The following is a 27777-nucleotide window of genomic DNA, read 5'->3' as shown; positions in this document are numbered from 1 at the left end:
AACAATATCCTTGTGATAAACATCTATGCCCAGATGAAATGAGCAGTGCTGCATGCTAATCGAGAAAATGCACAAACCTGAAAATAAAATATTCACTCCATCATCACTGTGGCTTTTTGATATGTACAGTCAATATAAGCAGCCATGTTATTTATTTTTTTATTATTTGATTGTAGCTTATCGCTGTGGAAACCTGGAGATTTGTACAGTAGTACTGCAGGTTATTATTGTTAGTTTATAATAAATTCAGGACAGGGATCGTATTTCAAAAGCTTGGCAGCACAATAACAGCAAACAAAAAATACTAATGTGCAGATAATTAACTTATATATCATATTTCCCCATGCTTTTTAGTGATATGTTAGAAAATATTAATATGAGTTTAATTAACTTTGTATACACATGTCATTTTTAATTGTCCTATTTTATAGTACGATCCCTTTATATTAGCCATTCCTCAGTGTGGTGATTTTACAGTGTTGAGCTTCTACTTGATTTTACTAAAAGTGAGGTGCAGGGAGTTACTCATCTCCATTACTCCTGAGACTTAATGTTACATAGTCTTAACCTGATTAAACTTGTTCTATGGTAATGGGATACATGTCTGTGCATATCATGTCGTTACGGAACTGCTGCTAATTAGCACGTGGAAAGTAACACGAGAGAACAAAAGAGACGTTGTGCAGATTCTGTTTTCTGCCATAAAATATGCACACTAATTCTTTCTAGTTAAAGAAGGATACAAAATGTCAAAGGGCCATGCAAGCTGTGCCCACATCTCAGGGCTTACCTTTGAGTCATTTACCATTCAGCCTCAATACTATAAAAACTCCCTGGCCTGTACAGAAAACAGGCAGGCTTATTGGTAAAGATACACATTAGACAATACAGCTGGCATGAACGCGCTTGAGGTTTAGCTGATATGAGCTAAAACAAACAAGAATTACTTGTAAAAAGTATTGTTGGGCATTTTGATGCTGATGTTGTTTTCATTCCCAAACCGATGTTGTGGAACTGGTCACTTTGTTTGACGGCTTTTTGTTCTTATGCACAGCCAGTTCAATTTAGATTGACTTCAGTTTCAACAGAGCAACACAGGCAACTATTTTCTGAATATGTTGACACAGCTTCTTTCCAATGTACCAATTATCTATTGCTGGGCTATTTATCAGTCACTGCAGAGAGTGGACACTCAGCAGAAGTTGTTGGTAGACCTTGATAGTCTAGACAGATATTATAGGCAGCAGTTTTGCCTGCCAAAATATTATTTTACATATGCAAATGAATGTAGTTTTTATCTGTCCCTAAGTCTCTTTGCATTTTGAATGTATATTTGCAGGTATCGCACTATATATGAAAATAAAGTAGGGTAAGAGCTCCAAGACTAACTCTACACTTTAACAGTGTGGCAGGTTTTTCTCTGATATGCCAATGTACTGTGATTTGGGTACAAATACTGACTGAAATAATTTAATCTTTATTCAACTAGATTTATAACAATCTATATTCATTTTTAAATGATTTTTTAAACAATTATTCCATTGACAGCTTGATTTAATTGCGGTCTCGTCTTCGCTATGGCTAAATTAAGTGTGATTTAAATAATACCAAGCATTTTATGACCCTGATCCAGAGACAGATTTGGGGCTGCCTTTTGTGCAAATGTACCAGCAAAGAATTCTTGGGAGGATTTTTATGAGGGGTGCCTGAAACAATATTGAAATTGCATGATCTGATGAATTTTTTAAAAGACTTATTCAACCACGCAGCCTTTTTTAAGGAGACATTCCATGTCAAGATGTACCTCTGGCATCCGTGGGGACACTGGGGGAGAGACAGTGCTATTTTCAAACTGAGGGAAAGTGGAAAACCACCAGGTATCTGGTTCATGGTGGAGATCTCCAGTATAATGCATTGTTTCTCATGTTGCAATATTTGGGTGCCTGTGTGCAAACTCAAGCTGTAGAATTTTACAAGCCCCCAATGCAGATTGACAAAGGTTCTCCTCGGATTTTGACTTTGTCCCAAACTTTGGTTTGACTTTAGAGCCCAGGGCCTCCCCCCTCCACCAAACAACTTAAATCTTCAATTCAGGAAATTCATTTTCACTCCAGAGATTGAACAGTAATGAAGTATAAGCCCCCAAACACTTGAATTTTGAATTTTACAGCAGCATGCTCTCCCTCTGTGATATTTAGTCCTCCCATTGGATTACTTGTATGCTTCAGAAAGGTTGGATAAAAGAAGAAAAATAAAATGCTTTGGCTTTGCACTCATGTTCCCCGGTAGGGGGTGAGGTTTGGGGGGAGGGGAGCGGGGGGTGGTCTGGGGTGTAGTTGTTCTTGTTTGTCCTTTCTATGAAGCACTTATGAAAGTTCAAAAAGAGGTGGACCATGGACTTGCCACCAAGAACAGCACTTGGGGCTCTTTTCTAAGAAAGGAGAGAATAAATGGTTCTAGTCTTTAACTGTCTGCTCATTCATAAAACACTTTCCTCTACACTTGGCTGAATTCACTTTCACATCTAAAGGCAAAGAAAAACAGCCTGAAACTGATAAATCAGAGTCAGGAAACATTTCTCAAACTCAAACTATACACTTTACAGCAGAAAAGAGTGCAAGGTGGTTGGGACAATTCCTGTGGGTAGACGTTGCTAATTAAATTAAAGTAGCTTATTTCCATCTCTCATTTCTCCTTCAGGAGAGGTTGTATGCATTCGGAGGGTAAAACTTTCAGGATTATTAAACAGTATGATTGATTTAAAAATGGTGATCTCACATGAGACCCTTGCAGAGACATTGAAAATTCAGTTCAGCACAACAGACCTCATAGATAACACCAAAGCACTTGATACTGCAGATTGCATTAATGTGCAGGCCCATTTTTGGGCAGACATTAGACATTACAGAATTTTGTTCAGACCTCAGGTGAATGTTACATCTGTTCTTTACTTTTACTTGTATTTTTATTAACTCCAGTTTTAAAGGAGGATAGGGCACCACAGTTTGTTAAGAGATAGACACCACTGCACATTGCAGGCAGAAACTCTTAATGCTGATATCTGCTAGGTAGGATATTCAAACCCTTTCCTTGTGTTTGAGGATAATTTCAGTCAATGAGGTGCTGTAGGCAGCAATTAACAATTTTTTGTCAGGAAAAGATTTCTTATATGATGATGTTCTTTATCGTGTTAAAAATGTGATTATGGAAAACACAATGTAACGTATAAACCACACAAAATTATTCATGCCTTAGCCTTACACTGTTTATATGCAGAGCTCTGTATCTTACCCTTGTGTGCACTTGTAAGTGCCCATTTAACTATGACCTTTCTTGTATGGAGACGATAAGAAATCAGTTGAAAGAGTAAATGAATTACTTTTGTGAGTCCCAACAGTCTCTTTCTCCTCCTCTTTTCTCTCTCCCTCTCTCTCTTCCTCCATCCCACCCCGCCCACAAACACACACTAGCAAACACGCAAACAGTCACAGCCTCACTTCCGCAAGCACAGACACACACAGATGAGGCAGTCTGCCAGTTCACTGCACCGCCTGGTGCTCTGATGAGAGAAGCACTCTCCACGAACCCATCCTGAATTATTCATCAGCACAAGATAATGTTGGTAAATTATTTTTATATTGTAGGGAAAGATTCATCTCATGCTCAGGCCTTGCGATGGGGGAGAAAAGCTAATGTGTTTATTATGCTAAAATAATGGGGAGAACTGGAGGCCAGGGGTGGCGAGTATGCGGGAGTGTTCATAATTCATAACTCCCAGGAAATATATATATTCATAAGGGAAGTGTGCGATTGCAGTGCAGTCACGTGGCTTGTATCCTTAAGATACGTTTAGCTGCCTTTCCTTAGGAAAACAATTTCTCCAGTGTAGAGTTCAGTCTGCTGCCGGTATCTTGTGGTTTTAATAGCTGCTGTTGGAAGTACAACTCAATAAACATTACCCAGAAATTGTGTCAGGATGACAGAAAGCAGCATTTGTGTGGGAGTAGGAGAGTGAGCAGAGGGTTTAGTATTTTACTGCTATTTTCTGGCTTTACCGAGAGAAACCCAAGATGCATTTTTGTGATATCAAAAGGCAAATAGCATGAGAGACCAGCTGAGACAGTCTCAATTTTAAGTCAAGGGAGATACTTGTGTGAGAGTGAGAGATTTACTCACTCCTACAAGATAGTCCAGACCCCAGCAGAAGAAGAAGGATTGTAGAGCCATTGCTGTATAAGATTTATTTCCAGAGGAAGCTTGTGGTACACTGTATTGAAATGAAAGGTGATGGACATGAGCAAATCTGAAGCCAGCAAGAGTGCCTTATGTAGTCACTGATTTGTAAACCAAAGCAAACCAATGGCCACTTTAACTAAAAAACAAAAAAGGTCATCATTATCAATTTAATTTAAGCATGCAAATCATTCCTTATTTCTCACTAATAATGCTTCACATACCCTAATGTAGAATATTTAAGATACAGAATACCAAGCATTGGTTGGTATTCATTGTAAACAACTCCATTACCACCTGTTTTAAATTGATGTTAGGTGTCAGTATTGACTTGGAAAAGAAGCAGTTGTTCAAATCTTAGAGTTATATATATATTCTTAATTTTAATTTGAAAGCATCAGCTTGGTTGATCTAGACTATCTGGCTTTACTTCTCTAACCACAAATGATGAATAATATACATGAAAAGCTGTATACATGATTCTGGACTGGGTCTGTTACAGCAGCTTAAGAATCAGGTCCCATTCTCTGTAGATTACACGTCAGAAATGACTCCTACTTTCTCCTTACATCCACAATTTTCAATGAAAGATACGACTTCTACTGAAGTGATGTTAATGTAAAGTATCCTTATCTATATAGATAGCTCTTTGTCATGTTGTCTATGAATGCTGCTCAAAGACATTTGTGTATGTCCTGACATTCTATTAAAAACATAACAGCATATGAAAAGCAACTGGTGATCATAGGCAAAAACTTAATTCACCAAGAGTGCTACACCTTCTTTGAAGTATTTATTTATTTATTTATTTAACCTTTATTTAACCAGGAAAAAAACGGTTGAGATATAAAGTCTCTTTTGCAAGTGATGATTTCTCTCATTACTTTCGTGACAAGAGAAGAATTAGACTATGAACAGAAGTTTTATTCCCTGTGCAGATTTGTGTGATTAGGGATGGTGTTAGTGAGGGGTGCTGGCTTTGAAATGCAATCAGAGATCAAGCTGCTTTAATAAGAACAGCGTCGTAGTGGTTGTCTGTCATAACCAATCCTGACTAGGGGTGGGTGGGTGGAGTGAGCAAAGGAAGATGGAGAGTAAAAGAGAAAAGTATCAGTGAATTCCCTGGGGGTGGGGGGGTTACAAAGGCCCTTTAAGAGGCTGAGCCCCCAGGAGTCTTCTGCCAAAGCAATGCCCACGTATCAAACCCCTTTCTCCTCTCTCTCTACCCTGCTCATGTCTTCCCTCAAAGCTTCATCTTCAAAACACGTCTTCTCATCAGCTGCAGATGAGAGGACGGCTGACTGAACCATATGGCAGCAGTTATGTTCCATTGTGCCCTCTGAAGGGAGGTGGAGGAAAGAGGTTAAAGAAGGAGAAGTCATAGCTGAATGCTGCTGATTAGAATTAGTTACCCTCTGTCTCATTAGAATGGAATCGGGTCTTTGTTCGTGTATAGACAGCCTCTGAATAACTCTATTGGTTGTATAATTAATGTCTTAACAGTCGCCTTGTCTAAATACCATGAATGGGCTTTTTTCCATAAGAGAATAATGTAATTAAGGCTTCATTTAAGCATTTCAGAATCTCTTTTCCCCTGTTTAATTGAATGTGGCAGATGCAAGCCCTGTCATGACTGACAGACAAATTGCTTGGCTTCTCACAGCTCTCCATTAACTTCCACATTCTTCTGCTAAATAGACAAGTCCTTCCATCAGGACTTAGATGAAGATGAAACAAGTGGCACACCGAGTGATAATGGGACAGAATAATCTCTATCCCGGACTGCTGCTGGGTGGACAGTGCGGAAAATGCACATCCTAATGATAGAACTGTCAGTGGACAACTTGCAAAAATGTAGACAGTAACCGTGGAGAAAAGTCAGTCATTTTCCATGGCTGGGAGGAAGGAGCACCACTGTTGCCTAGCTTGATTAACTGCAGTCAGAATTTGCGGATAGAAAGAAATGCAAATGGGAAATGTCAGTGAATGAAGTATCAATTATCCAAAATTAAGTGAGGGGGAAAAAAGATACTATGATTAGTCTTGTTTGCAGGGTTGTGGAGAAGTTAGTGTGCAAATTCTTACTGAGTCATCTGTTTCACTACCACAGTCTTAGGTACGTGTTCAGAATGTGTTACTTTAATGGAAAGATAGATTTCATGCATTAGTCCATTTTGGTCTGCATACCTTCCCATGGCTATTACAGTCATTTGCCAACCTTTCCATAATGTATGAACAATTTGAAAGCTGTTAACTGCTTTTGGTTGATATTTGTTGCTGCCATTGTTATACACACTTCACAGAATTATTTCCATTGGAACAGTGTAAAATTTTTTTAATCAAGGTTGACACTTTCGTAATATCAATTCATCATGAAAAAACCAGGTCTTCTGGAAGTTTGTAATCAAGAAAGACATAACCTCCAATGCAATAGTTCCTGTACAAGAATGGAATTTTTAAGAGATTCAATATCGAAGGATATTATGCAGAAAAAAAAAGTGTTGCCTCAAGGTTCTGTGTAAAGGCAATTTTAATTTATCATTTTTTGACTGCCTTGAAGGATCCACAAATAAAACGGCCCCTGGCATGGATCAGACTGTGATCTATGAAAAATGAATACTATTTCTGCATAGATTGCCTACATTCTTCCTTGTGTTTCCTTATAGCTGTTTTTTCCCCTTCCCAGCTGATTCGCTAAATGCCTGTAAGGGAAAGTTAACAGGACAATTCGACTGAGGGCTTCTCATAGTTCAGAGGAGGTCTAACACAAAGCACGCCAGCCAGCATGTAGCTCACAGCCAAACTGGAAGATACTTGATATGCAGAAGAGGCCAAGATGGACCAAGGAGATGGTGGGGACATTCCATTGTTATCCCTGGAGAGCTGGGACTGTTTTGTGGGCAGGAATGAATCTGCAGCAGTGTGACTCAGTGAAATACAGTGGCACACGAAGCTGAGTCATCAGCATTATTTCTCAGGCACAGATAATGTCTAAACTGTGTTTAAGGTGTCCGAACTCCGAACTGTGCTCCATTTTTCATGTACACAGGGGGAAATGGAAATGCCTTGTTGATGTTGTTAGTAAGGTGGAGCTGTCCAATGGGGAGGTAAGGGGGCTCAAGGTGTGTGTGTGTGTGTGTGTGTGTGTGTGTGTGTGTGTGTGTGTGGGGGGGGGGGGGGAGGTTTACTGGCAAAGCATTGTGTCATTTATTGTCTGCAAGTGTCATTTTCTTCAGCTCGGAGTGTTTCAGTCCTGTTTTATTAATTAATGTCTGTTTATTTAAATGGAAAATATGTTGTGGCAGGAGCACTGTCTGAATAATCATATTATCAAAAACAAATTATTGCAATGTGGCCCCATCACAAATATGTTGCTGTCTGCAAGAATGTTAGCAAAGACTAGAGCAAAAATTTACCATACCTGGTTTAATAAGCAAGGGAATACTTTCTGCTAAGCTAACTGTCTGCCTGTATAAGATTTAATGGGATTTAAGGATTTAAGCATTTAGGTGAACTTCAAGTGCAATAATAAAAATGTTCATCCATTGCAATGAAGACTGCACTATTGATAAACTACTGTGGTGAGTGAAAAGGTAGTTTATCAAGATCTTACTTGTTGGAGGCAGCAACCAAGCCTTAGCATGCTACTCCACAGCATAGTGGCATTCCTTCATTGCCTAAATGCCAGGTCTCCTACAGAGGCTGGAATGTCACACAAGCAACATGATCGCCTCATGACATTGATCACAAATCATCCAAACCAGGACACACAGTCCAGAAAAGCCCTGCATTCTTCTCCACATTCGGTGCACTATTTCAGTAGTCATAAACTGACCTACATGGTTCATACCACCATCTGCTTGCAATGCAGTGCTTTTACTCAATTCCTGAAAATTCATACAGTTCAAAAATTGGTCATGAGTCTAGACTGAGCATGTCTCTTTATTGCCTGCCAATGCCACTGCTCTCTTCCTGTGCAGTTGTCAAAATGTGTGTAAAAAGACAAGAAATACACATTTGATTTCCTCCTCTTTTGATCAAATCAGACCTCAGGAGACATTCTGTGAGTGTGGGTCTGTCTGTTTGTAAGAGGTGTGTTGTTCTTTTCTATGCTTTTTTCCCCTTCACACAACCCTGTTTGGAATCAGCAGAGTACATTAGGCTCGTCTCACCTCTGCTCTCATGCAGGATTGCTGAAGCGAGACGAATGGAATCTCATCTTTCACACTACAAGTCACACGGTGCGGCACAGTGAAGTGGGCACCAACTGGAGAATAGGCAGTACTCTTCTGACATCATCCATGCAATTCACCCACCACTGTCTCCGGCAGGTGACGCAGCTTGTTTCAAGGCAAGTGCCTTACGAACTGAGCCACTCAGGGGCCATGTCATTCTTGACTGTCTGCAGCTCTGAGAGTGGTACAGTGATACAGAGGCTACATACATAGATTAACTCAGCAACCTCATACACAAATAACATGTTAATGTGTTAAGGTGCATGTTAGCATGTCTGCAAAACCACATGTATTTGGATTTATTGATTTGGCTCAAGAACACACAGCAGTAATCAAAGTTAGAGCATAACAGCAAATCCCATTCACTGAATAATTTTATGTTAAAAACATTTTGAAATAAATACCCATCTGTTTAATGATTGTAGATGTTAAAGACAAAGTATAAAGATCAATGTGTTGAACAAAAAACAGAGAAAGTAATCCAAGGTGAAACACACCAAGCTGTAAAGTTTGAATGCATTTTTTTTTTTGAAGAGCAATAATTCCATGTCTCCAAGGACACCAATATGAAAATTAAATCCAATCTGCTCCAAGCCAACAAAATAAATTGCTTGAAAGAATCAAGGAAACTACTGAGCAATACCGCTGTTACAGAATCTTGGCAAGTGTCCCATCTCCCTTATGTCTAAGTATTTTTTACAGACTGCATTTTGATTGGTTTAGTGCCTTTTGAATAGGCAGAAAAGTGTCAAACTTGAGAATATTTAATAAAGCTGATTGAAAACTGGCAGGAGGCCAAGCTCATAAACCTGAGGCCCATTACGCTGGATATCTGAGAATAACTTTACCCTTCAACTAAATTACCTTTTGGAGAAGAAGAAGAAATACAGGCACTCCAGTGACAAAATATATGAGCTGTCACTTCCAGTAGGGGAGTGAGTACTGGTGCCAGATAATTACTTGCAGAAAATGTGTCCACAAACACAGCCCCATACTAATGTAAGGTGTTTTGTTATACAATATCGGTTTTGTAATGAACAACAGTAATCTGCCACCTCCCTTGGAACTCTACCTGCTGTCTCCTTTCTGGAAGAAGGTCCTGTTTTCATCCATTCCTCTTCAGCTATTGATTAAACTATTTGATGAAGTGCCTTTGGTTCCGTATTTTTTTCCTGAAACACAACAGCTACAAATGGCAGGTTGGGATGGTGCTCCTGTGGGAATCAGGCAGGAGGGGAGTTAGCACACACCCACCCGAGAGAGCCGCAAAGGCAGGAGTGAGTTTTCACCCCGCCCCTCACTCCCCGCCCTGCTGATGCAAACCTGGCATCAAGGCCTGATTAATTAAACGGACCCCAGGCCCAGTCAGTAGGCAAAGGCGATGTCATCTATCACCCGCCGCACATGTAATGGTGTGAGGCAGGCCACAGCGGCTCTCATTAAGAGTGATAAACTCAGCCGCCACTTACAGGGCCTGCCCGCGCCTCACCAAGGGCAGGACACCGGGCCGCACGGGCTCCACCAGGACCGGCTCCGTCACTGTGGGGTGGAATGGAAAGACACAACAGGATGGCCACCGTGGTCCATCTGTGGCAGAGCAACCATTTACAATGCGATGAGTGAGCTTGGCTGTTTGAATACACAGGGTCCAACATGGGAAGAAAGTAATTTGTTCATGAAGATTTCCCACATGCCCCCCCATCATTAACAAACTAGTCAGTTCTATTCAGTCACACCGAGGCAGTGAGACATCATTATCACCACATATGAGTCCATGAGCAAACTGTGCTGTGATACTGAGAATTCCATTTTGTTGGACCCGTCTTGTCAGGAGTCAAATTATTCCCCCTTCGTTTGAACTTCAGACCAGCACAAACACAGCATCGTGTCTTCAAATTTTACTTAGGTTATTAAAGTGTTGATTCTAAATATTCTGGCCATGTGGTATCAGTCATTCTCTGGTGCAAATTCAACAAAACGCTTTGCTCTCCAAAGTGAAACGACTGGACTGGCTCAAACCACTTGTCTGTGTAAAGCGCTTGATACCTCCAATTATGTGGCCTATAAAGCTCTGCTCTCTCATTACTCATTTGTGATCCCGTAACCTGCGGAACGTCAACTTTGTCACCTTGCGTGCTCCCCTGGAACTCCTACGGCGCTGCCAGTGTGACGGGTCCTACCTGCCAGGCACGCAAAAGTCAAACCTTCCCGCAGTGATGCCTCTGCGGAAATATCAGAGCGCCTCTCCCTCCTGCAGCACCACTATCAAACAGAGCAAGAGGAGACTCCTCCAGCAGTGGCATTTTCAAAAGCAAGATTGACTGCCGGAGTGCATAAATGTTTCAGCCCCATCCACTCTGTTGGTACAACACCTGAGAAGATATTTTCATTGAGGTCCCCCACAGAAAAAATGACAGCCCTGGCATTTGGATGAGGGCCTCCTGCTTACAGAGGCTAATATATTCCAGAATCAAAGAGAAAAGTTAAATAAGAAATGGGACTGGCAAATGAGGAAAAGGTGTGTGAAACAAGCAAAAGAAATGTCAAAGCAGGAAAAGCAATGTCAAAGTGGACTGGTGCAACAAGGAAAGCAGAAATGGGAAAAAATAAAGGTTGGAAAATTGAAAAAGAGAAACAAATGTTTTATTTTCTCAAATTTCATTTCACTACACATTTAAGCATCATCCCCTTGTCGACATTGTCTTAGAATTTTCGCCATTTTCTCTTCCTTCACATTCCTTTTTCTCAAGTCACATACCACTGGTACATGATATTCCTATTCTTCACTTTCTCTTTTCTTTTCAAGCGCAATTGTATGCAATTCACTGTTCAGTCCTTTCCTGCAATTTACCATTCAGCTGAAGGGTCTGCCCCTAAAAAGCGAGAAATCACTCAGATGCTTGGGACAGGGCATATGGAGAGAATGGCTACTGAAGGCTATTCCCACCATTAAAAATACGGAAAAGAGGGAAGTCATTTAAGTATTCTAATTTAAAAATATTTCATTATGAAAGATTATGAAGTGATAATAATGGGATGCTGTGTCAAAATTATGAGGTAGCATCCCATTAGGACCTTTTTCCATAATGTTTGTAGTAGCACAGACAGACCTCTCACAACATCTTAAAAGTGGTACACCTTAAGTTGGTTATATTGTTTTCACTTCTGAAGTAATAAATATGTCATGAAGTAAGTGAGCACAGTTAAGTGAGCTTGATATTTAATAAGTTTGCAAATGAAGGGGTGCTTGTGGTACATAACCTTATATTTGTGTCAAAAAATGTTCATTATTCCTGGAAAAAGAACTCCAAATTAACTGACCAACTCCTTTATGGCGTTGGGCTTGTGTCAATCCTTCTCAAAGGATCTCATTTTCCGGTGAATCGTGTTATGAATTAGTGGGAGACAAAATAATACTGTCACATACAGGGACAGGTCAGTCAACACTACAGCATTTTGAGGAACATAGCTAGGTAAAGATCTCATAACAAATAACTATGACTTGTTGAGTCATAACTCTGAGGAAACATCTCCTCGTGCTGACATAGAATTTTTTTTCCCGGCAGAGTGTAAGTAATCCAGGAACAGAAGAGTGTAAGTAATCCAGCAATCCAGGAACAGAAATATTAGGCATGCAGATGGAATGCGAAAGGAGAAAAGTTTAGGAAACACCATGTAAGAACAAGAAAACAGGATGTTTGAAGATTCACCTTCTCTTTTCATTTGTCAAACTGTCAAACACAGATTTACCCTTCACAATCAGACACATGCAGTTAATTTTGGGTCATGCGGACTCAGTCTGTTTCTTCCATTATCACTTCTATCTGTCATAAGTTAAAAAAAAGGGAGACTATTTTAGGCCCATGGTTAGAGGGCACTCAAGCTCTAATCCACTATTGAGTACAAATGAACTTTTTAAAGGGAGGCAGGACATAGGCCATGACCACACAATCACATTATTGGCCATCTTGAACCTCTCCAGTTACAGTGATGAAGAGCTTCAGCGTATGGAAAGAGATCAGGAAAGATGAGCATTGCTACGTGAGGCTCAGATCTCAGAACCCTGATGTATTGTATGAACGGGATTATCTGCATTGCAGAGTAACTTAATTATCTTACATTTTACATATTATTCATTCGTATGGCTGAATATTTCATGAAACAATGGAGGTTAAGTGCCTTGCTGAAGGAAAGAAAGGACAGTGGCACTGCACCAGGGATTCAAAACTGCAGCCTTGAGGCTACAAGACCATTTCTCGTATCATGAGGTCGAGTTATTGCATGAAAGTGTGACACATAATGCAAGCAAAACTCGGCATACCTAAAACAACAGAAACTGCCTACGCCCACACACACTCCAAAAAAGTATCTCGAAGGGAGTTTTGAAAGTGATGTAAACGTTGCCAGGTGGCTGTGCTCAGCACCACCACTCAGACCTGGTGCAAAGGCAGAAACTCATTGGGCGCATGTGTTCCTCTCAACCAGTGCTTTTAAAAAGGAAGTGCCACTGTTCCTCTCGTCCATTAGAAGGCCCACCTTCCAGCTAATGGAACTCAAGAGAAAGACAGGTGATAGAAAGCACGGTTTCTTTAAAGCATGAACACAACAAGTGTGTGCGTGTGTCTGTGTGTGCATGCGTGTGAGAGAGAGAGTGATTCAGAATATGCTAATTCGAGCATAATTAAAGACCAAAGGTGGTTGGAGCAGCCGCATTCCGTACAAACGAAGTGGTTCTTTCTTTCCTGTCCCATCAAAGGTACTCCCCAGGTACTGCTGAAGAGGCCTATTTCAGGCATTCACAGAGCTTCTCTAACATTGACAAAAACAAGTCTTCTTTTCCATTAATCTAACCCATGGAGAAGTGACATTTCTGGGGTAAATAAAGAAGTTCTCACCATGCAACCTTTAGAAAGCGCACGCTGGTGTGACACTTAGAATGAACACCGTACTTGGTACTTCTGCCGCTGTTGCATCCCAGAACATCTAGCTCAAAATCAAAGGATTGTAATGGCTGTAAAAGGGAAATAACTCATGTACCCTAACTGAATATTGTGTGAGTTTATGAAAAACGCAAACAAACAAATCTGCTTATAAGGCAGGCCTTCCAAAACAAGATAGCCAAGGTGAACTCACTGGCTCCTGGGATCTCCTCTGAGGCCAGCTTTGTCTTCTAGGCTCACTCCCACAGCCAATGGAACTGCAGAGGTGGGTCGTTGATGTTTAGTTTGTTTACTTAAATAAACATAAATAAACTTGTTATAAACTTGTTATTAAACAGAGACAACAGTGCAGCTACTGGCTTCAGGGAACTGATAGCGAATAACTCCAAAATACGGCCTTGCAAATCCCAGTAAAAACAAACAGCATATCAAAATGACCTAGCGTTACAGTTGTTGGAGGCGGCAGACAAACGCTGTTTACCAGCATCCCAGTTGAAACAAATAGTATTTCCAAAAGGCCATAACTGTGTCACTCACAATTAAATGCAGCTTACTGAGCTCCCCACAAAAGTACAGTTTGGATATTCCCAAACCCACACTATATTAAATCATATTCACCAAGGTCTCTGTAAAAAAAAAAAAAGCCTCTATCTCTGTGGTGACATCAGAGGCACTTGCCAAATCAAAACACAAAAAAAGCATGTGCTCTTGATGTGTCTGTGACCTGTTCTTAACACTGTCAGACAATGTGGAATTAATTCCACTTCCCATTACCATAAATACAGACTGATCAAACCAAGATTTAAAGCAGTCACATGGCATTCCATATATGCTAGAAGTTCTTGTATTAGACTTCTATTCCACCAGCCAAACCAATTACTTAAGAGCTCTAATATTGTGCCTCCCACAGTAAGCCATACTGTGACATTGCCACCACTTTAATCTCATTCCTCAAACACACCTCTCCAACAGGTGTGCTCAAAGCAGCCACAGAGGTTTCGGTTGAAGCATCAGAATGAGTTTGCCAAAAAAACATTCACACAAAAAAAAAAAAAAAAAAAAACCTTAACACTCACTTACACTCCAAACAAGTGTTAATTAAATCCTTCATACTGAACTGAAGCAGAACACTATTCCATATTCAAATTTACTGTCTGTTTGCAGCTGTCAAGAAGGATATTCTTCGCTTGATGCTGAAGTTGTTTTTTCTGATGATATTCTATAATTGCACGGTGGTATTTTTCTGCAAAAGATAGTAGAAAATTAGAAATAGAAAAGTAGAAAAATAATTGCAAACTTCCAAAAGTTTCTGGAATTAGGTGAAAGGTGCACTCCTACATCTGTAAAGACAACTAACTGTAAGATAGTTTTGAAGTTTCAGTATGATGAGAGACGAGAAGGTTACACTAACATGGATGCCCTGACTTTCATGCGCTTGTAGTGTCATACAGGCTACACAAATCCCTGCTCTCCTTTTCCGCCGTTCATCCACACCATCCTCCACAGCATTCTTCTACCTTTTCCTGCTAGGATGTGAACCCAGCGTTCCATCCCTCAGGGCCCTGTTCCATATGCTCCCTTCCATTTGCTCCCTCCTTTCACCCCCCCCCCCCCCACCAAACCACAGTAAGAGCATGAATATTTCAGACGAGGCTCGGCCATCGTTTTTTCTTCCTGACGAATCCGAGAGATTGTTTCCGACTGGCTTCAGAACAATTAATTTTAAAGCGTTTTCCTTGGAAGGCCTCCAAAATGCTCTTCCTTATGTACACTGTCACAGACACATTCCTGTGCCGTTTCTCTTTTTTTCCCTCCCCGCTCGCTCCTCTGTCTTTATCATCCATCCATTCCTCCCTCCTCATCTGGTACACCATCTGTGCAGCTGTGATGAGCACATCCCTCTCCTTCTCTCCAACTCCCTTTTTTCTCCCCTCTCCTTCCTTTGCACTTCCCTCCTCCCCTCCCTGTGCTTTCCATCACTCCCTCCCTCCCCTTTTTCCACCCCTGCCATCCTCCCTCCCAGTGACCGAAACATTTGTCTCCTGCTGTGTGGCTCCAGTGCGGTCAGGATCAATTTGTGTGCGTCACTCCGATGTACCGTTACACTGTGTTCTTTTATTACCCTGCATCCCCGTGCAATTTACAAGACTTTATCATTAACACTGGGTAGTCAGCCACAAAACCCAGTCTTATCCCAGCAGGAGCTGTGATTTGGTGCATGTGTGTTTGTGTGTGTGCGCGCACACTATAATTAGAAAAGCCTGAAACTGTGAAAAGTATGTGATAATGTGGTGTTGTTGCACAGTGGAGCCGGTCTCGTAGCCTGAAGGTTGCAGGATTGATTCCCAGGTGATGCACTGCAGTTTTAGCCTTGAGCGAGGTACTTAACCAGAATTGCTAATAAACATCCAGCAGTACAAATGGATAATATATAAGATGTAGTTTATGCCAGTTGCCTGGGACAACGGTCTCTGCTAAGCTATTTCAAAAAATGTAATCTGGCCCTATGCTCCAATCAGCCTTTACCACAATAAAGCAAAGCTTATGCGCAAGATGCTCCATATGTTACAGAACCAGGCTGCAGAAATCTGTGATGCAGTGGCTCTGTGGTTCAAGTTTTATTGCACCTCTCATCAAACAACACTGAGATGAGGTCAAATCAAATGTTATGAGCTCTGGCCTTATGAGATCTATTGAGTTGTTCTTTACCTTGTGCAGGTGTCAGCTGTAGGTCATGGCAGAGAAGGACATTTTATTCCTTTGCAGATGCAGACGGGCTTGACTGTGCCCATACCCTTCTTTTATCATCACCTGAACTGAAAGGCATTACTAAAAATCAGTGACAGTCCCTCACACAGAGCACTGCTGCCTCTCTGTGGATTAAAACAGCATCTTTTTCAGGGCAGAATCCAGTTTAACCATATTAAATGTTCTCCCTGTTAAGAACTTTGCTATTTTTTTCTGCACAAACAAAAGGAAATTAAATCGGTCTACAAGCAGACATTTAGGCAAGGCAACTCAAGGCTAATTCTGGCTCTGGGTGGCTAGAAACAGAACATTTTGTGCCGCTACTTAAACCACTATTGGCCATAACAGTGGGGAGGGAAGACAAATTAGTTTAACCAAGACAATGATGAGCTGAAACAGTTGGCTAACTAACTGGCTGGAATAAAAGCCAGTTAGAAGATAAGACAGGTATTTGGGAAAATTCTGACATGAAAGTATGTTTTTTTCCCCCCTGCTGTACACTAGAATTGTGAGATAGGGAATCAGTAAATCAAATCACATAACTGCTTATAAAGGATACAAGAAATGCAATTTTCATTCATTCCCATGGCATGATACTTTCCCCATTAATCTATTTAAAGAGGCTGTCCAACATAAGCGCACATTATCCCCTATGGGCAGCAGTGGTGAACGAGTGTGTTGAAACAGACTAATCTGGGGTGGAAAAAGATCATTATCTGCTGATTTCCTTGTTGGTATTTCAGTTTCAGGTGGGACTTAATTTAATGTATCTTGCAAACCATGTGATCATTCTGTGTTAAACTGCTAATTTCTGTCCATTAAAACAGGTCCATGATGACCTGTGTCCACAATAGAACTTTCACAGGGTTTTCTGTTAATAGCAACAGTGTTGACACATTAGTATTGCTGTCATAACATATTGGCTGCCTGTAGTTGTTTTCTGTGTTCATAACTGAACAATGTCATTACCTTAATTTGTATGTCTTTATATTGATTTTAATGGCTTGGCTTCAACATAGACTCTTAGACTGAATTAAGTTCACCACTTCACCTTTAAATTACACCTATTTAGTTCTCCAACATGGCCAATTACTCCAAATGGTTTCAAACTAACAGTGTCTCCAACATTTCACAAGAAGACAAAGCCATTGAATGACCAGGCCCTTCCTGTTAAAAGAATTCAAGCCATGCCTGGCAGTTAAGTAGTCAAGTTTTTGAATGTATTGACTTGCCAAGTTTGAGCTCAGAAGACATTTTAAGAGAAATGTGTTCTCAAGCAAAGCCACTGTAATGTAATCCTCAGGTGGGACTGCTGATTGAGTCTGTTTGATCGATGGCGCCCTCTGCGTGGTGCCCTGATGAATTGGCACTGTCTCTAATCCAGCATCACAGGACAGACTCTCACTTGTCTTTGCCTCCGCTGGTTGCTGGCACTCTGCTGCACAGATCTGGGGGGCGAGGTGAGATTATTCACGCGGAGCGAAGCTCGTCTCCCCTGGCTCAGGGACCCGGTAGGTAATGAGCGGAGTTTATGAGGCAGTGTGGAGGACAGGAGAGCCCGAGCCGGTGAAGGATTAATGGAGTACAGGCTGCCAACCAACACGAACCCCCCTACCCCCCCCCACCCCAGCTCGTTTGAACAAGAGCTCATTTACTTTCTCTTTCCTTTTGTGAAATCGTTTTAAATGCTTTCCTCTCTGAGGATGTTTTAACCATTATGACATGTAGACCGTCATCAGACGGCTTCCACAAAACATCAACACATGAAAGCAGAGGGCGCGCACAATAAATACCCTAGCTGTATGTTTGCATGGACAGCAGTTCTGTGCCGTCACACTTAATGGTGTCAGATCTGGCTATGTCCAGCAGTTGTCCATGGGGAAGAAATAAGCAAGCTCAACTGATCAATCTGGATCAAAATGGGGCAGTGGTGCTATCCAGACTGAAGGTAAACTTCTCAACAAGCATGGCACAGAGCCTGTTTGCACAGATCTGTTAAACTCAGTCAATTAAATAAATATACCTCCTTTTTTCTCATCCAAGGTGCTTTACAGCATAGTAAAGGTACAATTTAAATGTCAAGAACAGTGGTATAAAAAGACAGAAGAAATGTAAGGTTAAATGACTATTTTACAGTGTTTTTAATTTGTAAAAAAAAATTTTTGGAGTGAATGGGATAGTTAAAACAGCTAATGTAGAGGCTGAAAATGTCCTAAATCTTACATCTGTAGCAGACCACTGTCAAACATGCTGTCAATCCAAGGACAAAGTCTCTCCAGGTCTCATTAAGAGCTGTCAGAAAACATCCAAATAAACATCAAAGGTATGACCTACGGATAACTTGAGCCGTTTCTGAGATGATGACAGAGAAATATATATGCATCTATGTACGTATATCTATTAAGGGTGTATATAATCTATCAAGGGAATGTATAAAAACTATAGGACTCACCAAACCTTTATATTGTATAATGAATATCTTCCTAGTTCATCCCAGCAGACGCAAAGATACTGTTAAATAAATACGCAATATTGTGCAGATCTTGCATCATAAAGGTCAATGGTACATTTACATGACTTTAGCATGCTTCAGTGTCTATATGGTGCTGTAGTCCACTGTTTTATATAAGGAAAAAAAGTGCAGCCTGCCCTCTGCTTTCAGTTTTACACTGTTCAGCTCTTGACAATCTCGATCGCTCTGTTGTTTTGCATACAATAAAGATTCCTCCCACCACCGTGTGACTAGCTGCTGGCCATTCCTGACACCAGAATTAATCTTCTTAAAGTGAGCCTCACCTCAGTTACCCTCCATGGACTTCACTTGCTGACTTTACTTTCAAAAGGAAGTGTCTGCAATGTGACTCACCAGACATTAATGCATCAACAATGTTAACTTCATCCATTTGAACACTCAGAAAAGAAAAAGGACATACAGACAAGCTGTTTAACACATGATAATACGACAATCTTCCAGTCAAAACTCATAGGATCACAAGTTGTAATACCACTCTTCTACCATGGCTTGTTGAAAATGGATCAGACATTTAAACATTTATTTGCTGTTGTCAAAGATGTAATGAGTATTGTACCTGGGCATTTGTCTTTTCTTCTAGTGGTTATTCAATGTCACTCAGCCCTTGGTGCAGTGCAATAACAGACCCACTGCTCATTAAGCTGCAGGTCCAGAGGTGGGGTGGCATTCGTCTTCAGAGAAACCCCATTCCCTGCCTTCATTTGTCAGATAACCTTTGAGAACACACATTCACTTGATGTCTTATCTCAATTTTAACTGCAGTGTAAAAGCAATGTGAATGCAAACAGGCAACCCAGGATGTTGGCCGCTGCTGACACAAAATTAAGGAGTGTTGCATTTTCAGCCTTTTGGCTGTTGATTAAAAGATGATCCCCTCTGATACACATTTTTTTCATTTTTTAATTATTTTTTTCCCCACATGACTTTTTGTGATTGGCGTTTTACATTACATTCATCCCACTGTGATGACCTATGCACTCGTGCAGGAATGTGGGCCACGGTAGATGCGATCTTTTGATACACATGCATGCCTAACATGACTACATGTAGTCCACACTACAAGTCCCATAATGCATTGGGAAGCAGATATATAATTGAGGATAGGCTCATCTCCCAGATGCTACCTGAGTTACATAAGCACCCGAACGAGCCACAGGGAGCAAAGAGCAACGTGACAAGGAGACCATGACTGGCCTACCCACCCACCTACCCCTGGCAGAACAAAGCCAACTGTTCGCAGATGAGACAGCCAGGTTCGAGACCAGGCCATGGGGCTGGGCCTGCACTTGGACCAAGCACATTAACAGTCTGAACTATTCACAAGACAATTTGAAAGGTTTTTAAATACAGTTCCATTGCCTGCATTTCCACACAGACACTGCCTGTTCTACTGTGTATGCTCTCTGCGTAGCTCAAGCAAAGAATTCTATTTCAGTTTTCTTCTAAACATAGGAAGTATGGCAAGATCAAACAGAATATCTGAGCTACATAGCACGTTCAGACAAAGCAATCACAAGCCATCTTGTAAGTGGGAAGACACAGACATTGTGTTATGCCCTACCAGAATTCACTAGAAATTAACTTGCAATTTAAGCTCTTTCAGAAGATATCAGTCTTATGAAGAGTGCAATAATAAGCTTTATCACTGAACTACATGAACGGGAAACAATGATGCTGTTTGTAATTGAAGCCCTGCACTGGCTGCTGTTTTACCCTTCAGACCCAAGCAGTGCTGGAAAAAAGCACAGTGTCGAGCAGAGAATAATGAAGACATTGAAAGAGAACAGCTGCCGTTATGATCACACAAATGATCCTGAAAGTTATTTTATTTGAAAATTCATCATCATTCAATCGTGAATATTTAAAAATCCATCTTGAGAAACCCTCATAAGATTCTTCAACATCTGTTATGTAAGTTTTTGCACATTAAAAAGTGCTGGTACAAATCATTAAGCAAAGCAAAAAAAATTCTCAAAACTCAGTAAAGTAATCACATAAAGAACTTGAAATGATCCCAGATTAATTTAATGCCCAGCTAAGGACCTAGACTGAGGGGAAAAAGGCAGATTACCCTCCAACAGAGATGTTGTACTATAGTGATGTTTGTACTATGTTATTAAAATCTAGTCGAGATCCAGTCAGCCAAACCTTATAAAAACCATACAAGGGCAATGCAAATGAGTCCGACACCAAGACTACAGGTCAAGCTGGTACTGCTTGATACCAGCCTATCACCAAATTTGTCCAGGAGCTGCAAGGCCACCCCATTGGTCCATCCAAACCCTAGCTACAATGACACAAATATGAGAGCTAATAAGGTAGAGCACCAACAACAGTAAGGTTAAAGACACTTATATGTACACACATTACAGGTGAAAACTCTGCGGTCTGGACAGACATAATTACCTGCACCTCATACTCCCCACCTCCTCCTGGTTTGCCATCACCATTAACATCATACTGCCAGAGAAAACAGAGAGTTCTGTATGTGTGCATGTGTTGAATGTTTGAGTGGGTACAGTGCTCATAGACGCAAACACTCGAGTCTTACCTTCTCAAACATGGCCTCATATTTGAGGTAGGCTAACCAGTTTGTTCTGATCCATCTCTGAGCCAGATCAAAGGCCATCTCCTCAGCCTCCTCTGTTGAGACACTCCACAAACCTAAAGAGATAAGAGGAAAAGTACTGCAAAGGAGAACCAATTTACACTGGACATGCAAGATGTGACAGAAAATCAAGTTTGTCTAATAATCCTTTTAACAGAGTTGAATAAACTCGGCATTCTAAAAAATGGTTGTGCCTGCCACTGATAATGATCCAAGATTGAAAAGGAAATTCTATTTCAGTCTGCAGTGGAGCCTCAGGGGAGCCTCACAGCAGGGACTTTGAAGACCTTGCTTCAAGATGCACAAGCAGTGCTATTGTGCTAGTGAAATAAAAGTATTGAAATTTTCAAGTTACAGTTTATTGTTGAACCACGGAAAAGATTCCTCCCTTGGCAGAGAGTGACCGTGTTTGTGCCTTACTGTAATTGTGCGGGCCTTTTTTGAAGCAGAATGCGGCCTATAAGAGGCGGGTCACTGGGCCCACGGCAGGGCTCCTACCTTCAATAAGCATGTGCTGCAGGGGAGGCCAGGCGTTGGGGAGGTCCCACTGCTGCCCACTGTTCGTCAGGGAGGTTGGGACACCGTTAGGGTACTTCAGAGCTCCGCTCTCCTGGTCACACACCATGGACAGGGGAGAGAAAGGCAAGTTCTACTTTCTGTATAGACAGTGCCATCTGCTGGTGTGTACTGCATTTTGCACAGAGAGTAAAGGACATTCTGCAATGTAACATGCTATGCAGGCCTTTCCATACTGGAAACAAAGCAGATAAATACTGACCTAAAACCACATGTCTCAAAAAATCATTTTTGCCCCAAGCAAACTAATTTGTTTTGGGATGAGGTAACAACATGGTATTTCATTTTTTTTTATTGAAACTATTTGTGTTTCTTGCAACAATAGAGTGCTTTGATTCAGAGTTAGAGATCTCTGAATTTTATTCTTTTCCTTAATATGGCATTTAAGATTATATATTATTTTCTCTTGCATTTCATTCGGAACAGTGAGGAGGAATGTGAAGGATAGAGGAGACAAGAGGCACACAGACCTGCAGATACTGTAGCGCCCGCTCTCCCATTACAGGCTGAGAGTAACAGTGTGCCCAGAGGGGTGCCAGATTGGACGGGTAAAATGCATCATGGCTGCTGTTGGTCACCAGGCTGTAGTCGAACCAAACACCCTTCTGAGGGTCCCACAGCACAGCTTCCACGGCCTGCAGCCGTGCCCTCACTGCCTGGTTATATCGATCCGCCCCTGCAGTGTCGCCTGAAATGATGGCAGACACTATTAATCACAGCATCCTATGGCATTTTCCTTAGCAATGGTGTTCTATGTTCTGATTGTCACCACTCAGTGAAGCAGTGTGACAGTCCAATCCTCACCCAGGATGTTGTAGAACAATGCCAGCGTCTTCTCATTTCGACAGAGCAGGGCATTGAGATCGGCAGGGAGGATTTGGCTGGTGCGAGTGTCCTTCAGTGAGCCACTGTTGCCACCCTGACTGTCCACAAACCAGCGAAATGAGAAATCCCAGCCAGACTCCGCCCCTGCCTTCAGCTCCGCCCACAGACTCTCTTGAGCCCCTGCACACACAGTCCATGACAGACTAAGCCATGGTATGAGGACTGGCACACGTTTAAATAAAGAAAAATGTACATTTATGTACATACACAGAAAGATCCATGCAGAACGCAAAGAGAACTACATGAATTACCTTCCATTAAGCCTTCAGCCAGCTCTAGATCATCTGTGTAGGACTCAGGTCTAGGAGGAAACATCCAAATTATCTAAATTTTCAGGCATGTATGCAAACATACTCTATCAGCTATCCATGCAAGAGGCGTTTGGGGAGGTGGTGGTGTCCCATACCTGGGCTGTCCCACTTGCACACTGTAGTGGTTTAAAACGTGCACAGTCCCGTTCATCTCCCGGGCCACCGAGCGGTTCTGCATCCAAAAGCGATACTCCTTCTCCAGCACGGGCAAGGCAGTCCTGTGGGAGTTTTATACTTCAGAATCACTATCATACCATTATACTGTACAAATTACAAAGACGAGAAACTTAATCTCAGAAACACTGAAGAGGGAATATGAGCCCCTACCTGAGGAAGTCCTTGTCCTGGGTGGCCATGTAGTAACTCTCCACCATGAGGGTGAGAAAGGGGGGTTGGCTACGGCGCTCGTAGTACACGCGGCCCCCATTCGGGATGAAGCCATACCTGAGCAGGGAGGACAGCAGTGACCCCTCATGAACACGATCAGGAGAAAGAATTAAAACATTGCCATCGACACTCCTTACAGCAACACCAAATGAAAAAGGTCTATTTTGAAGCAGCTAATCTGCAATTATAAAGTCTATACATGTGTTTCATATTATTGTTAATAATAATTACCATTACGTTTTTGCTGTAAAAAGTAATTACAAAATTAACTCTCTAATATGCGAGTTTCTAAAGCAATGTGACAGATCCAGTTGATTTTGAAAGACGTCAAAATGATGGTGCCCAAATTGAAAATGCACCTCCGTCACCCAGTCTCAACAAAAACTACATTGTGAGCTCCTCAAAGCTGATATTTATGGTATAGCTGCCATTCAGGAAGTACTTGTAATCAAGGTTAATGCATAACAACATCATAACCTGGTGTAATGAGGGGAAAAAAAACCTGGACTTCTGAACAGTGGAAGAAACTAATATGGTCTGATGAGTCATCTTTTAGTTTTTTTCCTACATGAGGATGTGTTCATGTTTGGAGAAAGCTGAAGAAAGCCTTCAACCCACATTGACTGTTCCCAACTGTTAAACACGGTGGTGGATCTGTCACAGCCATCTTGTGGGTGTCATTTAGTCCAATCAAATTCTGCATGGGAGAATTTCAGCCAGGGGATCCAATCCAATCCAATTTTCAGTGACCTGGTGCAAATGTTTCCTCAAGTTGTTTCCATATTCCAAGATGATAATGCCCCTTTGAACACTGCTGAATGGATTTAAAAGTAGTTTCAAGATCATCTGGATGAACACCTTCAATGGCCTCTCCAATCACTAGATCTAACATGATTTAACCTTTATGGGAAGTTATCCAATGTAGAGTGCAGAGTAGGTTTCCACCCCCTTTATCTCTCAAAGAACTGCAGGCTTCCCTTCTTAAAGAACTGTCCAACATCACACTAGAAACACCACAAAACTTGAATAAAAGCATTCCAAAAAGGATTGCCACTGTTCTAAAGCAAAGGGGGGCCCAATTGCTTATTAATTAGTAAATATTCATCTATTGTTTGGTATTTCGATCAGTTTACCCCCTGTACAAACCTTTCACATAAACACAGAATACCTTCTGTAGGAGCTATGGTAATCAAGGGATTAGTTCATTCTTGAGCATGGGAACATTAACCTGCTCCAGTGAGCCCACTGAATAGCATGGTTAGGATAAGTGGGAATTGCCTTGCCTTTCAACGAGGTAGAGGAAATTCTGGATCATCCCTCGGGCTGTCTCTCTCATCTCAGACAGGAGGAGGCCGTTGATCACCCAGTAAGAGTCCCTGACATACACAGAAATGTAAGTGTGTCTTTGTAAACACCACCAATGACATAGGAACAGCGGAGTTGCATTGGATTGCTCTGGTGAACTGAAACATTCACTGAAGCAGTCCATTGAGGAAGCCACAAAATGAAAACAAGCGTAAAAGTACTACTGCATTAAAAACTTGGCACTTTTGACAGCAAATTATTTCGTTCCGTTTAGTAGGTAAGAATATCTTCCAATCATCCCTGCAGTACCGCTTTATCAAAAGGTGCCCCTGCCACACGTGATTTGTGCGTAAAACATGGAAATGTGAATTCTGACAAACAGTGACCACGTGATGGAGATGGCTGCGTGCATTGCTCACCAGTAGTAGAGCTCCCTGAAGCGCCCCCCAGGGACAATGACAGGATGGGGAGTGTAGATCTGGGAGTACAACTCAGGATGGTCTCGCACGTCAGCACGGATCTGTCCTTACACACACAGCTGCTTTAACAAGGGCATGATGGATGCGATGGCCCTTTCTTAACATCTCAACACATTACCGTTGCAGTTATATTTCCCGTGTAATATCTAAATCCTTATGCCCTCATGTTAAGTATGTGCCAAAAAATGAAAACATCCATGAAAATACTACTGTATTAAAAACTTGGCAAACACTGTTCCAGGAAACTTTTGACAACAAATACTTTGTTGTTTAGTAGGCATGAATGTCTTCCATGCATCCCGGTTGTAGAGTTTTGCCAAAATGTGACCCTGCCATACATGATTTTGTGTATACAATATGACAATGTTTTTTTTTTTTTTTTTTTACCTTTCTACCTAGAGACTTCCACAGATGGTGCAGCTTCTCCGCCCAGCTGCGCAGTTCTGCATCTGACACCTTTGACAGGAACAGTGGCCTGAAAGTAAAACAGATCACAGAACTCACAGTAGATGCACAAGATTCCAGTGCTACTTTGACACTGTTTACCCCCAAGGTACTTTTCTTTACAAACTTCTGTTTTAGGGAAAAAAGTACTAGAATATCAGAATCAGAATCAGACTTTATTGGCCAAGCATACTTTTACACTTTTACATTCCAGGTCCAGTGTCTGTCCTCATGGTTTCATATTACATGACAACAACAAATAACAAACAATAGTAGTGATACAACAAACAACAGTAGTGCATGTATCTCTAGCAATATCACCTACTCGCTGTAAATGTTTAAAAACACTTAAAATTCCAAAGGTGTGCTTGCGTGAATGTTGGTGTAATCTGTAAACTTTGCATCATTATTTGTCTCCCTGGTGCAACTGTCTCCAGTGCTCATTGGCTTATTTGGACATACAGTTAAACTCTATGGCAAGTCTTACTTGTCATGCCAGTCAGGTGGAGTCCATTGTTCAAATTCCTTCCCTGGTTCTTCAAAGAAGGTGTTGAGGAACTGCCGGAGTTCTGATGGCTTAATGTTACCACCTGGAGAACTGGATGTTAAATTCTGGAATGCTGCCAGAACCTCATCTGTGAATGATAAGATGACAAAATTGTCACCTCAACTCAAGAGAAGGTCTCAGAGGTGGGAGAACTGGGAGGAGGCATACACTTACCAGGAGGGGCCTTCAACTTCATATCCACAAAGTGCTTGTCATCATCAAACAGTCTGGCTGTCTGCACCTGTCTCAGGAGTTCACCTGTGCAGTATATTGCACTGCCAGGTATGCACACACAGGGGAAGGACACAGTCAAGAAACACATTACTGTCAGACTTGCCTAGCTCTTCAATGTCACTTTAACATGACATGTATGCACACAATATAGAGGTAGATGGACCTAATATGCACACACAAGAGAGCTTGCCAGTGGGAGCTATTAAAAGGGTAGATTGTGAACACAGTAGCTTTTTCATTCCTTGAGTACAGCAGATGATGACATTTACAGGCTAACAGAGACTACAAATCATATTTACAGCACAAGCTTTTCTACGGAAATTGCGATCTGGTCATCCTTATAATTATAGGTAATAATTAACATGCTATTAGAGTTCAGAGTCTAAGGCCTTTAGTATCTTCAAGTATTTACCATTAAGCTGCCATTGAAATAAACGAAATTCATGATATTTTGAACTATGTGATCATGAAACTTTTTCTTTGAAGACAGACTCAAAATTATTCGTCGCTAGGTGCAAACACCAACTGGAAAACAAGCTGTTTCATCCAAACAACTGAAACAGACAACAAGAGACTAACAGGCACTTACCTGTCACAGGGTGGAGGGAAGGTACACCTGAACGCAGGTAAGAACGTCAGGCAGCTGGCCCAAAACACCACCCTGTCCATCTCCACAAGTACACCACTCTGCACAGTGAGGCACACCACTGACGCTTCCTCTTCAACTTTGCTTCAATAAAATTATCTACAGGTCAAGGGTCGTTATAACCATTTATGTAATCAATACCATTTATAGATGGGTTTCAAGTCTATAAACAAGACCTTCCTCTGATTCCAGACTTTTCCCTCTATCCACAGGACACACCTGCCATCTGCATCATCACTTAACAGCACCACTGACTGCCAAACACTTGCCTATCCTTAAATAACTTTCTATCCATGTCACAAATCCAGCAAGCCTTTCAAGACCTTGACTAAAAACTCTCCATGTCAAATATAAAGTATTTAAAGACACAGCAAATCATGAAAAGCAGACAAATGTTGTAGAGACAAGTTTTGTTTGTTGATTTCATAACAACTATAATGGAGTCCCGTGCCATACAGTTGCATGTATTGCATAATTAAGATCTATCTATCCATCTATCTGTGCATTAGAAGTGATCAAAATTCCTGCTGAAGCATGAGGTCAATTTATCATATTTCTTACCCAGAATGAACACAGGTAGTATTCTCCATAAGTGAGCAACCAATCACCAACATTCAGTCATAGCAAGGCTAGTGAAGCATATGACTTTGCCATATATTCTATTGC

The 27777-nt window shown here is 41.3% G+C and overlaps 1 protein-coding gene across 1 annotated transcript; it reads right to left on the bottom strand.

Moving 5' to 3' along the window:
• Positions 1-9933: 9933 nt before the first annotated feature.
• Positions 9934-27134, bottom strand: treh (trehalase (brush-border membrane glycoprotein)). Its single transcript, XM_036537686.1, has 17 exons — positions 27055-27134; positions 26406-26506; positions 26172-26319; positions 25628-25715; positions 25181-25281; positions 24740-24832; positions 23397-23513; positions 23165-23287; positions 23010-23059; positions 22678-22878; positions 22344-22561; positions 21796-21907; positions 21241-21353; positions 21096-21149; positions 20854-20976; positions 10649-10730; positions 9934-10007 (listed from the first exon to the last, which is right to left on the bottom strand). Exons 1-17 carry the CDS (start codon positions 27132-27134, stop codon positions 9934-9936), a joined length of 1878 nt encoding a protein of 625 aa, XP_036393579.1.
• Between the last annotated feature and the right edge of the window lie 643 nt (positions 27135-27777).

Source organism: Megalops cyprinoides, chromosome 9 (assembly GCF_013368585.1).
Source record: "Megalops cyprinoides isolate fMegCyp1 chromosome 9, fMegCyp1.pri, whole genome shotgun sequence".
NCBI classification, from domain to species: domain Eukaryota; kingdom Metazoa; phylum Chordata; class Actinopteri; order Elopiformes; family Megalopidae; genus Megalops; species Megalops cyprinoides.
The sequence above is the reverse complement of the archived record's forward strand: the minus strand, read 5'-3'. Positions and strand labels throughout refer to the sequence as shown.